At 47.2% G+C, this 16,623-nt stretch overlaps 2 protein-coding genes and 2 pseudogenes across 12 annotated transcripts in view; 3 read left to right on the top strand and 1 right to left on the bottom strand.

Annotated features, from left to right (window-relative positions):
• LOC149355191 (uncharacterized) overlaps positions 1-8,919 on the bottom strand; it is a 149,432-nt gene extending 140,513 nt beyond the window's left edge. For 9 of the 10 annotated variants that reach the window (XR_016291478.1, XR_016291479.1, XR_016291480.1 and 6 more), the window contains exons 1-4: positions 8,811-8,919; positions 8,355-8,411; positions 8,238-8,297; positions 603-716 (exon numbers count right to left, since the gene is read on the bottom strand). Coding sequence is in view for 7 of the 10 variants with exons in the window: in XM_089583688.1 (XP_089439814.1) it covers positions 603-716; positions 8,238-8,297; positions 8,355-8,411; positions 8,811-8,819 (240 nt within the window). In the remaining 3 variants the exon portion in view is untranslated. Of the gene's footprint in view, positions 1-602; positions 717-7,494; positions 7,643-8,237; positions 8,298-8,354; positions 8,412-8,810 lie in introns of those variants that run through there. The other variant, XM_089583692.1, reaches the window with a different exon arrangement.
• The window catches only part of LOC149355189 (uncharacterized), a 173,380-nt gene that overhangs the window by 56,260 nt on the left and 100,497 nt on the right, over positions 1-16,623 (top strand). The window lies entirely within an intron of this gene.
• On the top strand, positions 166-5,940 carry LOC149355192 (uncharacterized; annotated as a pseudogene).
• LOC149355190 (uncharacterized) lies at positions 5,834-9,082 on the top strand (annotated as a pseudogene).

Below are 16,623 nucleotides of genomic sequence, written 5' to 3'. Positions count from 1 at the left end.
CAGTAAGACAGCCATGGCTCGTTACAAATGCGGCCGTGTTTTCACTGTCTCTTAGAGCACGCCGCCAGATGTTTCTACTCCTTTTTACACATTAATGTTGAGTATCAAATGCCCTGTGTAGAAGAAATGAAACGCGATTACCCACCTTTCGCTCGTTTCAGAGTTTCAGCATCAAAGAACTACGACTGCGCGCACTGCAGGAGAACGTGAGCTACCTCCCGAGTTAACACTAACAGCCCAGGCGGTGGTATTCTGGAAATGGCAAATCGCGTGAACCCTCCTGGTTCGAGAGCATCTTCGTAAAATCATGTTATCAATATATACTGCGTACAGTGAACTAGAAGGTATTTCCAATCATCTACAGTGGATATTTCTAGTTCACTATAATAATGCGCTAGAAAATTGTAATTTTCCGCTGCAATACATTTTGTTTATTTCATTTTCATTACTGGTAACATAAGATAATCTGTAATTTAAATTGTAGGCTGTCAGTATGCGTTAACGTGGCATTCTGAGGTTCTTTTTATTTTAGTGCAAAAAATGCATTATAAGGAATCGAAGATCAAGTTTGGGAGCACGATGGCAGCGCCGCAGCAACGAACCATGGAAGGTCGGGTTGCCGCGGGAGCAGACGCTCTGGTAGCTTTGTGTCCACGCACGATGGAAGAGTTGTGCGAGGCGCAATCTTCACGCTGACACATGTGGTCTCGGCACAGCTAAAAGGAGGTAGTACGAAGGCCGTAATGTAAAAACCAAAGCATATGGTTGGTTGGTTTATGGGGTTTAACGTCCCAAAGCGACTAAGGCTATGAGAGACGCCGTAGTGGAGGGCTCCGGAAATATCGACGACCTGGGGTTCTTTAACGTGCACTGACATCACACGGTACACTGGCCTCTAGAATTTCTCCTCCAAAGAAATTCTGCCGCCGCGGCCGGGATCGAACCCGCGTCTTTCGGGTCAGCAGCCGAGCACCATAACCACTGAACCACCGCGGCGGCACCAAAGCATGTGTATAGGGTGATAGCCAAAGCCACAACCAAATGCCTGCCACACGTTAGCACACATGGCACAATTTGGAGTGAGAGACAGAGGATAAACTTTACTGAGAAATGGATATCTTGGAGTTGCTTGGCGATCAGATGGGTGGGGTTCTCATTGCACAACTCCAGTGGACCGAGCTGCTTCACGAACCTGGCCTATGAGCTTCAGTGAATCTACCAAGGATATGCTAGTCATTTGATGCTGCCATTGCTCATAAGACGTATGCGTCATTTTTAAAGGTTCCGGCTTGTTCCGCACACCCCCACGAAGGAAAATATCCTGAAAGTGTATCCAGCTAAAGCTGGCTGATGGCTTCGTGAACGCGTGCTTCGAACAACATAGGATATGAGCACTGCTGATTGGAACTACTTAAAGCAGTACGAAATTTTGCGGTATTTCAGCTGTAGAGTTAAGGGTTCGAATTAGTCAAGCGCCGTTGATGTGCTGAGAATGAATAAAAATCACTGCACTGATCCTCTTTCTAATGGGATGGCGTTTATGGTTCCATTGCAAGGTCAAATGAGATGGCTTTTATGGTTCCATCACTAGGCTGATTGCTGCAAAACTGATATGCGTGCGCTAAGCGCGCTACGCCTCTTGGAGAGAGGAATTAGTTTTCAGCATCATTTCTTTGCAGACGCTTGAATGATCGATACGACGACGTTTTACTGCGAACTGGCCAACAACAAAAAAAATCAGTTAACATTCATTGACATGATTTATTGATATCGCGTGGATGTCTGGGAGTGGTTATTCCATCCATTGCCGTGCCATAGTGGCTTTGGCTTTCGGCTGCTGATCGCAGGGTCGCGAGACTGAATCCTGGTTGCGGTGGCCATATTTCGATGGAGGCAAATTGCAAAAATGCCCATGTGCTGTGCGATGTCAGCGCGTGATAAAGAACCCCAGGTGGTCTAAATTAATCTGGAACTTTTCACACGGCGTCTCTCGTTGCCTATATATTTCTCTCCGAGACGCTAAACCCCATGCGCCATTACCAAGAAGTGGTTATTGTGGACGGGATCATACAAGTTCATATTAACACTTTTATTCTGGACGCACAGGCGCCACCATTGAATATAACCATTGACCCATTGAGTAGGCGCCAGCTCCGGCTTGCAGGAAGAATCGAAAACTCAATGTCCGTACCATGCTGGACTGTTAACAACGTTTGTTTGCCGTTGTTCCGCTGTAGCTTCGCATCATGTTGCGCCGACTCTCATGGCTAATTCAATTTCCTGGCTCGTCTCGGCAACTTTAGAACGCACACAAACTTTCGTTGAGTGTGCGAAATGGCGGCACCGGCTGCAAGTAGCGTTAGCACGAAAGGTGGTGCCAGCAGCAGTCGTACGACGACGACTGGCGATACCATCGATCTCGGTGAGTGCCAATGCTCGCGTGAGGATGTTTTTCCTCCAGTTTTTCCAAAGCAAAGATATTGCAATATTTCATTGGAGCTAGTGGCTATTAGCACTGATCTGTCGATGACAGGCGTAAAACGCAGCATTTTGGCGATTGGCACCGTCAACGCCACGGCGAGCCTCGCCTTGCTCGAGCGGCTGGCGAGATATCACGCATGCTGGCACTAAGCCGCATTTTCGCTGAAGACGACCGCACGCGAGCAGCTTTCTCTGCAGTTGCACGAGCTCTTTACGGAGCTCTTCGTGTGAAAATCTGGTTGCAGTCCTTAAAATCTTTCATTGTGCAGAGAAAAAACATCCACATGCCTAGTTGCGGGGACATGCTGCGCGTTCGCATGGCGCTGAAACACTCGTGAAAATCGTACCAGCATTCATTGCTACGTGCATTTTGCCTTCAAGCAGGCAGCTACATTCCAGAAAAGCGCGTAGTAGTCCACGCTCATGAACCGTTATAACCGTACGACTGATGTGTATCAACAGCGCGTAGTTCTGCCTATTTTCTCATTATGTCGAGGAATGCACCTGTAACGGACTCTATTTTTGTTGCGACTAGTGCATAGCGTGCACGTTTTATGGAGGTATAGTAGGGTAAATCAACTAAAAAATACAATTTCTTAGTTTCATTACTAAAGAATGCAACACACTGTGTGGAGCAAAACCATGCAGTGGCGAGCGCGCAGGAACACTCGAAGCCATTTAAAAATGGCGCCTAGAACCGTGCCTCCTGGTGTTTAAAAATGGCAGAGTTGACGGTTTGTTTACACGTTTTTCATCATATGTTTTTTATGCATTTACATTTTTGTAACATATATGGCTAACTCGGTGAAATCTATCTAATGTCTGCCATTTTCACGATTTGTAATTCTAAGCTTTCCCACCAGGTGTGCTCTTGTAGCTCGTTGAAACGAAGCCGTTGGTTTCTGTTCTGAGATCTGCGCATGTGCTTTCTGAACGTTGTTTGGTATTTTGCCCGCTTGATCTACCTTGGTTTGGCCGCGTATTGTGCTTGATTGTGGCAAGAACAGCTTCAAAGCGAACGAGGAAGAGAAAGTTCCGCGGCCATCAGTTCACAAGAAAAGCGAACCAGGAGCCACCGCATCGAAGAGCTAGTTTCTCGAAAATAGGTGAGAGTGCGCCATGTGACACTGTTAACGTCGAAGCAGCTACCTCTTCAGGATTTTGCTTTCTTGGTACTGAGATCCTCCGCGACTTTCGTCGGAATTCTGCGTTGTGCAAGATTGCAGGGAAGATGAGCTTAACCTAACGGGACACACTGGCGGGAGAAGTGCACTGGTGTGCACCATGAATGTTTGTTACAATGCATGTAGCGAGAAAAGCTCATTCCAAACATCTAAGCAATCCCAAAAAGGCACGTTTAAAGTAAACCAACGGTTTGTTTATGTGAAACAAACGTGTGCGAAAGGACTGCTGGCTGGCCATCTGATATGCGCTGCTATGAACATGCCTCCGCCGCCTACGAAATTTGCGTTGTACACTTCGCGCTTACTTCGTGCAACAGAGGCCGTGGCTTCACAAAGCATCACCTGGGCTGTTGACGAGGTGAAGGCTGACACGCCTGGGAGTAACGAACCGGAGGGAATTGCGGCTACTGTGGATGGAACGTGGATGAAGAGAGGGCATTCATCCCTGAATGGCATCGTCACACTTATATCAGCGGACAGCGGCAAGGTGCTAGAATGCGAAGTGGAGACTAAGTTCTGCCATCTGTGCTCAAGGAATTTCCAATCAGACTGCAGCCAAGAAAAGTGCACAGACACGCATATTGGTTCCTCTGAAGGTATGGGGGCTGCGGATGCTGTGAAGATTTTTGCGCTGTCTGTTCAAGATCATGGCGCTATGTACACCAAATATATCGGTGACGGGGACAGCAACGCATACTTTGTTGTCAAAGAATCAAAACTTTACAGCAAAGATACTTAAAAGCACGAGTGTGTTGGCCATGTACAAAGCGCATGGAGACCAGGTTTAGAAACCTCAATACTACCCTGCGGGGTAAGAAGCTGTCTGATGGATGCAAGAGGTCGTCTCACAGAAAAGGACATTGACTGCTGGAATTTTATTATGGCAAGTCCATATGTGAGAATACTGACAGCTTTGAGAATATGCGAAAGGCTGTGTGGGCAATTTATTTCCATAAGTTGTCCACTGATGAAAAGCCAAATCATGGACTGTGCCCCAAGGGAGCATCATCATGGTGTGGATACAACCATGCCCTCAGTGAAGGAAATCTTGAGGGATATTGCTATAAAGCAGCTTGCCAACCGCTGTTCTGGAAGCAGTCAAGCCATTGTTCCAAGCTTTGTCGTTGACAGGCCTTCTAAGCAAGTGCCTGCACGGCAGGACACAGAACAGCAGTGACTCCTTGAATCAGATGATCTGGTGCCAATGTCCGAAAACAACCTTTGTTTAGAGTGACACATTAAAACTAGCCACTTGTGACGCTGTAGCATACTATAATGACGAGAATAGTGCATAAATTGACGTCTTGAAAACACTTGGCACCACGCCAGGTGTATTCTGTATAGTTGGCCTGCACCGGGTTGACAAGGAGCGCGTTGCAAGGGCAGATTGGAAGTTCACCAGAAAGCAAGGAACGTCGTAAAAAAAAGAAACATGAAGGCTTTGGGGAAGTTACTAAAATAGCCAGAAAGTGTGTGTATTCTTGTGGTGCATTTTGGTGTGTTTTATTCTGTGTGCAAACATAAAAGTGTGTTTTTCCCAAAATCACTTTTTTGGGATTTTTCAAACTTTGATATACCTTTTCTCGAAACCTATCAGGCTGATTATGCTAAAATTTCTCAACTTCTACTAAAATCCCTTGCAAATTATTCCGAAAAAAAAAATTCATTGGGAAGTATCTCTAACGGTTGGTGTCAAGGCAGGGTAATATATTTTTCTTTTGAGGTGGACGCAGAAACCCTTTTTATTATTTTTCATATAAAGGACTATCCTGTGAAATTAATGTTCATAGTTTCACGGCCATCCTGCATTTTGTTTCTGAGAAAAGGTACATTTAATTTTAGACTGCAGCCTAAAATTTGGTCCTCAAATACAAAGAAATATTAAAAGCCTGCTGTGCAAAAACTGCACCAAAAGAAGGCCAAAGGCATTCTTATTCAACAACCAAAATTTTACAAACTATGTAACAGCTGATGAGCTATAAAGCTGAAACCATGACAACCCATTTATCCTACCATACCCTCTTAACACGGTATATAGTTTTTAGCTGAAGTACATTTATCATTGGCAGTTTTTCAAGGCAAAATAGAATGTTTTTCTTCCATTTAACATGACTGGTGTTGCATTTACAGACTTATGATCTGCTGCTCTTATACTTCAGATGGCATGACGTGTGCACCCACTACATGTGAAGAATTGTTTGCATGACAGGAAGCAGTGGTCAAGCATCTTAAGTGCTCACATAGTGTTCTATTTAATCAAAAGTGAAGCCTGTCACCTCAAAGAAGCGAAAACTTACAAGAGCTTAGAATTGTGCAACTATGTGCGGAGTGGTTGGGTAGGCCAAGTGCTCTGCCATAAAGCGAATGAGTTTGTGTACTTGAAGGCTGAGGTTAGGCCATCACAAGCCATTAATCAGAGGCGTGGACTGTGTGGGCCTGTGTGAAGAATACTGGCCAAGTGGATGCTGCACGGTGTTCCTGCGTGGCTCGAAAGGCACGTGTGTGCAGCCACATTGGAACACTTCTGTGGAAAGCAGAAATGACATTCTCTTCAGGGATGACTGCTCTTCCTGTACAGATCACGCTACAGAATGGAATCGGGGAACGAAACAAAATGCTTATCGTGTCCTTCTGCAAGATATGAGTTTGAAACTGCAGAACACGACAGTGGATCCCCAAAGCAAAGCACCGACAAGAAAGTTGCGTTTCTTTGCAGCTGATAAAACTGCAAGAACACATCACGAGGAGTACCTTCACTGACCTTTTCAACGCTCCTAGTAAGCACCTAATTCTCATTTCTTTCAGTTTAGTGTGATCAACATCTGTCTTTGAATTAGTTGTCGCGACTGAAAAGGTGCAGGCGCTATTGTATGTGACAGCACTCATTGTTTACTCAATGTGCACACCCACTTCCATTTATATTTCTGCTGCATGTGTGTTGTAAAGCTATGTAAATTGCGGTGTCTTACAAATGCATGTCTAGCATTTGATCGGTCATGTTCACATTGTTTTTATGTTCACCAAGCACAAGTAATCTTGCCTCCCAAAACACATTACATTATGCATATGACTGCCTTATGTCTTGGAGCCACCCTTCTTCATAGCACATTAACTGCTATTCCTCGTGAAGCACCTGCAGATGATAAGCCAAGGCAACCTCGCCACTCACATGGAGATGCCCCGGGACTTCCTGAATTCTGCGTGTCATGCAGGGCCTTTTGTGATAAGTTTGTAGTTTTGTCAATTGATGGACAGACTCTACTTGAACAGTCAACAAGAGTACAGGGGTGTCCGCTATGGCACATGGCAAGAAGGATGCGGTTTACGGTATATAACTTAAAGAGAACTCCACAAAAAAGAAAGCACCGATCCAGCTGAGGTAGTTGCTGCGCTGTCCAACCCTTCCTTTCCTGGGAATGCTGCCACAAAACACGGGATAAAATATGAAAATAATCCTAGAGCAGCATTCGCAAAAAAAAAACGGTCTTACTCTGGCACAGTCAGGATGGTAGCGAGTAGCACACATCCTTAGCTGTCTGCAAACCCCGACGGCACCTGTAGTGACAATGCACTGCTGGAAACTACATGTCCTGCAATGTCTAACTGTGCGCAGCTAATTGATGGTGGCAGATATGATGTAAAGATGGTCAATGGTGAACTGGTGCTGTCCCCAGGAGGGCAAAATGGGTGTTAGTCAAGTGCAGTTCACTCTGTTTTGCTCTGGCAAGACATGCTGTCACTTCAATGTTTGCAGCAGAGTGCGATGTAGCAAGACAAAAACAAGTTCCATTGTCTGTCCACTCACTACTGTTTCTTGATGGATAGTAACCTGTTAAAAGAAGGGGGGAACATGGCTTAATGCATTATCTTGTTGTCATTGGCTGTGCATTGGAGGGCTTTGCATGCGTGCATTAACTCGCATCATTTTCATCTTTGAAGACATAGACGAGTGGCCTTGTATGCTTGTCACAAAACACCTGTGAGAAAAATATTCAGAAACTTCAACAGACAGCCTACAAAATTCATCTGAGACATTTTCTCTTTTATTTACTGCTGTCTCATGACATGTAGAAAAGCTGTCTGGAGAAGCATTGATGCCATTAAAACAAAAATAGACGACCAATCATCTCCTTTGACTTGCAATGCGCAATTGTCTGCAAGCACACTTGCATCTCGTATCTGCTGTACATCTTAATATCGAGTTGACTAATGAAAATGATAATCAGTTTAGGTTTAAGCCTGTACCATTTCAAGAAAAGTCTGCTTAGTGATCTATGCTTCGTCAGGGCAAGTTGAGCCAGTGGAGGCAATTTCCATGCATGAGGTGAACTGTCAAGGAACGCAACTGTGAGTAAAAGTGCAGACTTTCGGCTGCCTTCATGCAAAAGCAGGTAACTTAATTGGCTCAAGCTTTGTGCAACCAGGGCAAAGTCTGTATTTGATATGTTTCCTTAATTTTGCGCAGACAACAGTCTTGTTGACAGGTAACATAATGAGTTTAGCAAACATCGCTGGATGTGAACTGGCTTACAAATCACACTGCAAAATCCATAGTATTTAATAAATTCTCACATTTTGCGGAACAGTGCGGTGCGACGGTCCCGGCTCCTCATGTTGTGTGTTTGTTTGTTTCTGGAACGAAAACGCGTTTCAGCTCTGCCACTCAAATTTTACGTTTCTTGTACTTACCTTGCGTATCGCAGGTGGTGATGGGCTTTCGTCACGCATTGTAGGCGCCCGCGACCACTGATGACCAAAAAAAGGATAGGAACATAATTTTCAACCGCTGCTAAGAATGTAAATTCGCATCCACACTGCATGCGCAAGTTACCTTCTCCAAGGGAAGCAAGCCCCAAGAACGAACGTGTGACTAGAGTATGCACTTTGTCATGTCTTCAATACGTCCCAATTCCACATCATGTAAAGTGCAGCCCCGTTTTTCGTTTCCTCCATCGATCGCAAGCTCTAATCCAAAGCGACTTAACTGTCTTCGAGAGCAGTAAGACAGCCATGGCTCGTTACAAATGCGGCCGTGTTTTCGCTGTCTCTTAGAGCACGCCGCCAGATGTTTCTACTCCTTTTTACAGATTAATGTTGAGTATCAAAAAGCCCTATGTAGAAGAAGAAAAAAACGCGATTACGCACCTTTCGCATGTTTCAGAGTTTCAGCAACAAAGAACCACGACGGCACGCACAGCAGGAGCACGTGGGCTTTCTCCCGAGTTAACACTAACAGCTCAGGCGGTGGTATACCGGAAACGGAAATGCAAATCGCGCGAATCCTCCTGGTTCGAGAGCATCTTCGTAAAATCGTGTTATCATTATATACTGCGTGCAGAGAACTATATAGAAGGTATTTGCAATGATCTCCAGTCGTATTTCTAGTTCACTATAATACTGCGCTAGAAGATAGTAATTTTCCGCTGCAATACATTTTGTTTATTTCGTTTTCATTATAGCTGAGCTGATGCCATGACCTGCGCCGCCGCACTACGCAGTCCTCCGCCCCGACGAGACCACCTAGGCCCTTTTCGACGGGCACAAGGTCTACAGGAACGACGGTCCCGAAATCCCACACGCCCACCTCACGAGCGACGCAACAGCTCTAGGAAATACGACGAGTGGAAGACTCCCTTCAACCGCCCACTGTGTGACCACTGTGGCCACGCCGGGCACATATTTCGCCACTGCCCGTACAGGCGCATCGGCCTGCGGGGTTTCGCCATATACGCCCCACGACCATTCCCCGGCCAGCGACCTCGGGAAATCGACGACTACCTGAACAGAGGGGAGTACATGTCGTCAAGCCGTATCTGCCGCTAACCCGTCGCCGTCCACCGCACGTTTTCCATCACCGGTACGCAGCTACGCCGCGGCTGTCGGAGGAAGCTCCCCTAGCCCCGTTGAAGAAATTAAACAAATTATTCTCTGGAGGTCAGGTTGCTTGCCGAGGAAACGACGAAGATCCTCCAGCCACCACGCCGTATGAAGACACCGCCTACAATGACAACCTCGACCACGATGCAAAACGCCTTCAAAACGACGCCGCCACCTAGGAAAGCTTCGAGCGCACGCCCATTCGCATTCACATACCCGACGAAGCCGCGACCCGACGCCGAGGACATCCGAATTAGAAGTGGTTATCGACGGCCGGAAAGTTACCGCTCTAGTCGACACAGGAGCCGGTTATTCGGTGATGAATGGAACATTCGCTGCGCAGCTGAGGAAAGTAACAACCGCTTGGGACGGCGCACAAATTCGCCCCGCAGCACCCACCTCATTACGCCATCAGGACGATGCGCGCAGCGTGAGCGACTGTGAAGCGACATACCTATCCCGCGACCTTCGTTGTTCTACGGCAAGCTTGCCTGGCCGATCCTCGGCAGCCAAACCTTTCGGCGAGCCGCATTGCTTTTTCCAGACGGAATGACGAAAAACTTTTAACCACTACCTGCCGTTGTTTCACCCGTAAGCGCAACAGAAGCTCGGTGGCTCGCAGCGCGCTGACACCGTCGATGCTGGAGAAACGCTTCCCCGCCGGCGTCTGGTGCGGAGCGAAAAAGCGCGCGCTAGCATGTGACCACGGCGCCTCGGCCAATGGGAGGCTCGATTATCCGGCGGCGAGCTAGAAGAGGATGAGGGCCGAAAGATCTACGATTTTCGTTACAATGAGGCCGTTTGACCAACCCTGTCGTATGTCGCCATCTGTCCTCGTTCGAGAAAAGTGCATGGAGCAACGAGAGAGAGGGAGAAAGAAGAAGGAATTCGATAATAGACGGCGCCTTAGCCGGCGGAAGAACGAAAACTTCACGAAAATTTCAACATAATTGAAAAAACTTCGTCCCTGGTTGAGGCTCAAAAAGCAGCACTGTAAAAGGTCTTGCGCTAAATATCCTCGGAAAGTTAAAATGCTTAAATATAGTGGTCTAGACGTTTGGCATCGGATGTGTCGTCAACTCAAAGCCCAGTACGCGCTGGAATTGTACGAGCGGTCGTAGGCAATGGGTACGGCGGTCCTTGCCATAATCCGCTATTCCTTACCTTGCTTGAAGGTTCCCCCCGTTCAGGAAGGGGGGGACCCGTCAGGGGCGATGCGAGGTGATTACACTGCGCCCTCGCTGACCCCCTGCCACTGCAATAACTCGGGGCAGTGGAAAGCAGTAATTTTTGGTAGTGGGGGGCTACGCGCCCCCCGGCCGTTGAAATCAAAAATAAGGAAACACAGATGACGACAGACGCGCACGCTCAAAGGCGCAGCCGCGCAGGCGTCCGGCTACTGGGCTTCTGGCCTCGTTCTTCCTCGCCTGCCCCGTAGGCCGAGAAGCCCGCGCGCCCGAAGTCTCGTGGCGTCACAATATAATCTCTAACGCATTCGGGCGCAGCAGGCGTTCTCGAAAGGTAGCTGGTTGCGTCAGCTAGTGAGGTGAAATCTGAGCGCCCGAATGCGTTAGAGATTATATTGTGACGCCACGAGACTTCGGGCGCGCGGGCTTCTCGGCCTACGGGGCAGGCGAGGAAGAACGAGGCCAGAAGCCCAGTAGCCGGACGCCTGCGCGGCTGCGCCTTTGAGCGTGCGCGTCTGTCGTCGGCGCTAAACTCATGCGGTTCCCGACGAGGGCACGGTCGAATTGTTTTTTGCCACAACTACAGTGCAAAAGCAACACAGCACAACACGAGTGTCCGCCGACCACGCCGGCCGGTGCCTTGAATTGCGCAGTTCGTGCAAGAACTACCACTTGTTTTCTACAAAACCTTCTTCGCTGAGATACATCTTCACCTCTTGTCAATGCTTAACGGTCTTCTTGCTGACGGGATTCGGCCGGAAACATTTCGGGAGAGTCGAATTGTACTCCTCCCGAAAAGTGGTGGCGTGCCGTCTTACGCGAAGGCATGGAGGCCTATTTCCCTCTTCAATTCTGACTACAAAATACTAGCCGCGATATTAGCGCACCTCATAACATCAGCTCTTCCTTATCTGATAAGGAACGTTCAGACATGTTGTGTGCCTGGACGCACAATATTTTCTTCAGTCGCCGTAACTCGCGATCTATTTACTTTCGCTACGCGTACAAGGTCTCAGGTGCCTTCGTTTCCCCGGGCCAAGAAAAATCCTTTGATCACATGGAGCGAGACTTTTTTTTTTTTTCAGAGTATTAGACTGCTTCGGCTTGCCCAAGTGCATGATAGGTTTTCTCCCTAGTATGCCGTGCGCCAGCCCCGTGCAACGGGAGAGCGTGGCACCACTCGTAATGAATACGCGTAGTTGCCGCCAAGTGGGGCAAGCGTGTCGGTAAGTGTGTAAGTGCTAGGGTGCCTCGATGCCAGCACCGCCGTTCAGGGTGGAGACAACATCGCGGGCGCCGCCATATTGAATCACACGGGATCAGCTGCGCTAGCGTGTGTAACGGCGCCGCCGATACTCTCGGTGGGCGTGAGAGTGCTTTTGACTGGAACAGTCTTTTTCATCAACATCGCACTGCGTATCTTTTCACTCATAACAGCCATTTTAACATCCGAGGGTCGAAGACATAATTGCATGACTTAATTTTAGAGCCCTAGGTGGTCGATGTTGAACATATATACTGTTCCGTCTGTTGGTTTGAAAAACGCGCTAATATTTTAAAGATCTGTTGCCGGGCACGTGCTGCTGCTCCATGCGGATAGAAGAAATTGATGCCTCTGGTTTTTCCACGATATTCTGGATTTTAATTCCCACGTTCTGTTAACGCCCGCGTGTCGTCAGCCGCCCGAGCGCTGCGGCTGGTTTCGTTACCGTCGCGCGGGCTGTTTCCGTTTCTTCTGCTCGCAAAAACTGGTGTCTGTCTGCTTTCTAATCTTTCAAAGGGTAACTGCGAGTTGCTCGCCCGTTTATTGCTCACAAAGGCGCAATTACATCTGCTTATGGGGCGGGCGCTGGTATATACAAATGATGCCGCCGTATACCGACGTTGCCACTGTTCCTGCGTTTTCTTTCTCGAGGCCAAACAAAAATTTATTTTATTTAGTACATACTGCTAGCCTCATGCTGAGGCTGTTGCAGGATTGGGGCATATGATACAAAGGGAGAAAACAACAGTAAGAAAAGTACACTTAAATTATTGTTATACAGTTCTAGTTGGCACAGTGGAACAAAGAAAAAAAATTCAGGGCCACTTTGACTCTCTAAAGTGCGTAGAGGCAAAACCGTTTTCCGCACCACTTTGACTGCTTCTGTGGCACTGATGGCGTCACATGTAATTGAGGACTAATTACTACGTGATGACAAATCACTAATTAATGGTTAATTACTGATTAATGCCGGAATACTCATTAAATGTTAGTTAATGACGCTTAAGCTTCGCCTTTAGGAGTGGAACGCGACAGCGTGTTGTAGCGCTGCCAGGGAGTCCACGGAACGCCACCACCCGTTCGGCGCGAGGCCTTGCCGTTTGAACGCAACGCTTTTTGAGGAAAGGAAATGGCGCAGTAATTCTCTGCCATCTGGGTGGACACCTGAACCGCACCGTAGAGGAAGGGAGGTAGTGGGAGTGAAAGAAGAAAGACAAAGATGGCCCGTAATGAAGAAAATGAAAATTGTATTTGAGGAAAGGAAATTACGCAGTAACTGTCTCACATATCTCGGTGGACACCCGTCAAAATTCAAGGGGGGGGGGGGTGAACTTTTTTGACCTAAAGTGCGGTCACTGATGTGTGGTTAAGACGTTGATGGTTTGGTTTACGGGGTTTAACGTCCCAAAGCGACTAAGGCTATGAGAGACGCCGTAGTGGAGGGCTCCGGAAATTCCGACCACCTGGGGTTCTTTAACGTGCACTGACAGCGCACAGTACACGGGCCTCTAGAATTTCTCCTCCAAAGAAATTCTAGCCGCCGCGGCCGGGATCGAACCCGCGTATTTTGGGTCAGCAGCCGAGCACCATAGCCCCTGAGCCACCGCGGCGACGGTTGAGATGTTGAGCTTCGCCTCTAAGAGTGGAACGCGACAGCGTCTTGCAACGCTGCCAGGGAGTCCATAGAACGCCATCGCCCATTCGGTTCTACGCCTCCCTCGTCGGTAAATTGGTTTTTGAGGAAAGGAAATGTATCTGTCTCTCATATCTCGATGGACACCTAAACCTCTCCAGAAGGGAAGGGAGGAGGATGGCAGTTAGCGAAGACACCGTATTCACTAGACGCGCCTTTGTTCATTTCAAACCATCGAGCTGGCATGGCGGAGTTGGATAGCGTGCTCGTCTCGCACTCCGAAGACCGGGGTTCGATTCCCGAGCTCGACCAATTTCCTACTCGGTTTTATTTATTTATTTATATGGCTTGACAATAAAAGTTAATTAGGCTAATTTGGTAATTAAGCAATTAACTAAGCTCAGTCCCACTTACTTGGTTCATCACTATATGATCCCTTCAATTCGTTGCATGGTTACTAGCCAAAGTACAATTGGCCCCGTTTGAAATTGGCGCACTCTGACGCCACGACCGTTTCGACCAACTGAAAAGCGTGACATTTCTGTCGACAACTGCTGCTTACAACGATGAGACATTAAAGGCTTTCGCCTTGAAACGAATTGCCCCTCGTTGGCGATAGCATAAAGGATTATTGGAAGTTTCTCACTCGTTTCATTTTTATGAGGGGCGTACAACCACCGAATGTTCTTGCGTGCGCTCGCATGCACACTTCGCTTGCGCCATGGACATTCGCACCGGTTGTTCTCCTGCGATTCCTCAGTTTGTGAAACATAATTCTGCACATATTTTTTCATCTTTATTTTATTCAAGCCAATCGGTATTCATTAATAAACCATGCATGTAAACCTGCTCAAAAAAGGGTGGATTTCAGTCATTTAAAATCTGCAGTAATTCTGAAAATTTTAAATTCGAAATCTAATTAATAGACATTGAAAAGTCACGTTTCTTAAAAAAATAGACCACAGGGTTTTGTTAAAAAAAAACGCGGTTTTTAACGTTAGCTATGCGTGTATTTGCTATTCTGTCTACAAAACTGTCTGTTGATGGGTTAGGCTGTTCGAAAAATAACTGTCACCTAAAAGTTGATCTTTATTACTGATGAAGACAAATATGTCGCATAGCTTGTCAGCCTCCCCTGTTACACAGGGTACAGGGAACAAAACAAATGACAATGCAAATTATTCATTTAATGCCAAGTGTAATTGCAGGTCATGAAAAAAAAACACGAACTACGATACAAGTAAGCCAGACATAGGGACAGAAAAGTGGGGCATGTAACTTAAAGGAAACCAAAGGTAACCTTAAAGGAAACCATAAAAACAAAGCATGAAAAAAGGTTCAAACCACGAAATAAGTCAGCAAGACTTCGGGGAAAAAAAGGGCTGAGGCTTAACTTGGTTAAGCCTGGAGAATGCGAAGCATCATCGTGTCGCGTAATTTGGAGGCGCACAACCACAGCGACGGCGCGAGGTGGGCCCCCGTTTCTCCACTGTCGTGACGTCATCGTGTCGCGAGGTGTGACGTCATGTATCATGTGATTTGCAGGCGCACAACCACAGCGACGGCGCGAGGTGGGCCCCCGTTTCTCTACTGTCGTGACGTCATCGTGTCACGTGGTGTGACGTCATATATCACGTGATTTGGAGGCGCATAACCACGGTGAAGGGCTGAAGTGGTAGCTAAAGAAGTATGCTTCGCATAAAAATGTTGCTGTGCACAGTGTGGTGTAACCTTCGCCGAAACATGGAAACAAAGTATGAAAAAAAAAGATGCAAACCACGAAATAGCAGAACGAGACAGAGTGGTAAAAAAGCACATTGAGGTGTAACATTTAATGCAATGTACTCTAGGGCAAATTGACGCCAGCCAGAGTCTTGCTGCCATAACCGTCGTCTGAATCGTCAGGCTCGCTTAACCAGCGGAGGTAGATACGTAGTCGCATGACAACAAAACGGCACATCAGTTTTCTCGTAACGCTTGGGTGATCAGAACACTCGTTAGGTGGCAAAGAAACTGATCGCTCAGTAAGACTCGTCAACGTCTTGATTGAGTGACCGAAAAGACAAATATCATTTTCTTCTGAAAATTTCTTAAAGGCACATTCACAGGAAGAAACAGAGTGCAGTACCGCACGGCTCACATACACCAGGTTTCTAGAACCTTGATTGTACTCCTTGAGCTGCACAAGAGCATGCTCATCGGAAGCCTCATCAGCAGTGAGGGTCTCAGTACAGGTAGAGTATGGTTTGTTTGTAGAGATAACAGGCTTCACCAAATACCCTGCGAAGTGAACAACGATGTCACTGTCTACAGGAGACAATGGCTCAACCTCTGTGAAGTCTTCATTGTGCAAGAGTTCTTGGATTTCTTTCTGGACTTCTTGAATCTCTGCAGAAAAGAAATCCACCAAGTGGTTGCTGTCGTCAGCTTCATGACCAGACTTCTTAGGTACCTTCAGGAACTGGCTGACTGATACAATTCTGGGGGCAATTTTGACATCATATGCACTGGGCAAGGGCGAAGGCATCCGGATCACCGAAAACAAGTTCTCCAGACAATCTTGGGCCAACCGTCCTGTCAAGAGGAATGCGTAGCCACATTTTTTTAGCAGAAAATCTTGAAGTTCAAGCACTACAGCAGTAGACATTAGCCCACCTTCCTGCCATGGTTTCCACACCTTTTTGATGTCAATGCCTAAGCTGTAAATGACTTCGACAGCGAGTTTCAGCGTTGAAATAACGTCTTCATATTTGCTTTCATTTGATAAGCTCAGAGCAACAACATGATGCCGTGCAGTCATAACTGTGTACCAATCGAAAGTTACTTCCCAAAACCACGCCGTTGTTCCAGCCTCGGGCGGCAGCCTCTTCCGCTCCACAAAGTACCTGATAGCTGCAGGTGCTTCCCGGAATAACTGGACAGCTACACCCCCCCCCCCCGTTCATCTTTGTTTAGTTTAGTTTACAGAGGTTTAACATCCCAAAGCGACTCAGGCTA

The sequence above is a fragment of the Amblyomma mixtum genome, chromosome 3, assembly GCF_055824585.1.
Source record: "Amblyomma mixtum isolate Tamu chromosome 3, ASM5582458v1, whole genome shotgun sequence".
Taxonomy (NCBI): Eukaryota; Metazoa; Arthropoda; class Arachnida; order Ixodida; family Ixodidae; genus Amblyomma; species Amblyomma mixtum.
Note: the sequence above shows the minus strand (reverse complement) of the source record. Positions and strands in the feature narration are given on the sequence as shown.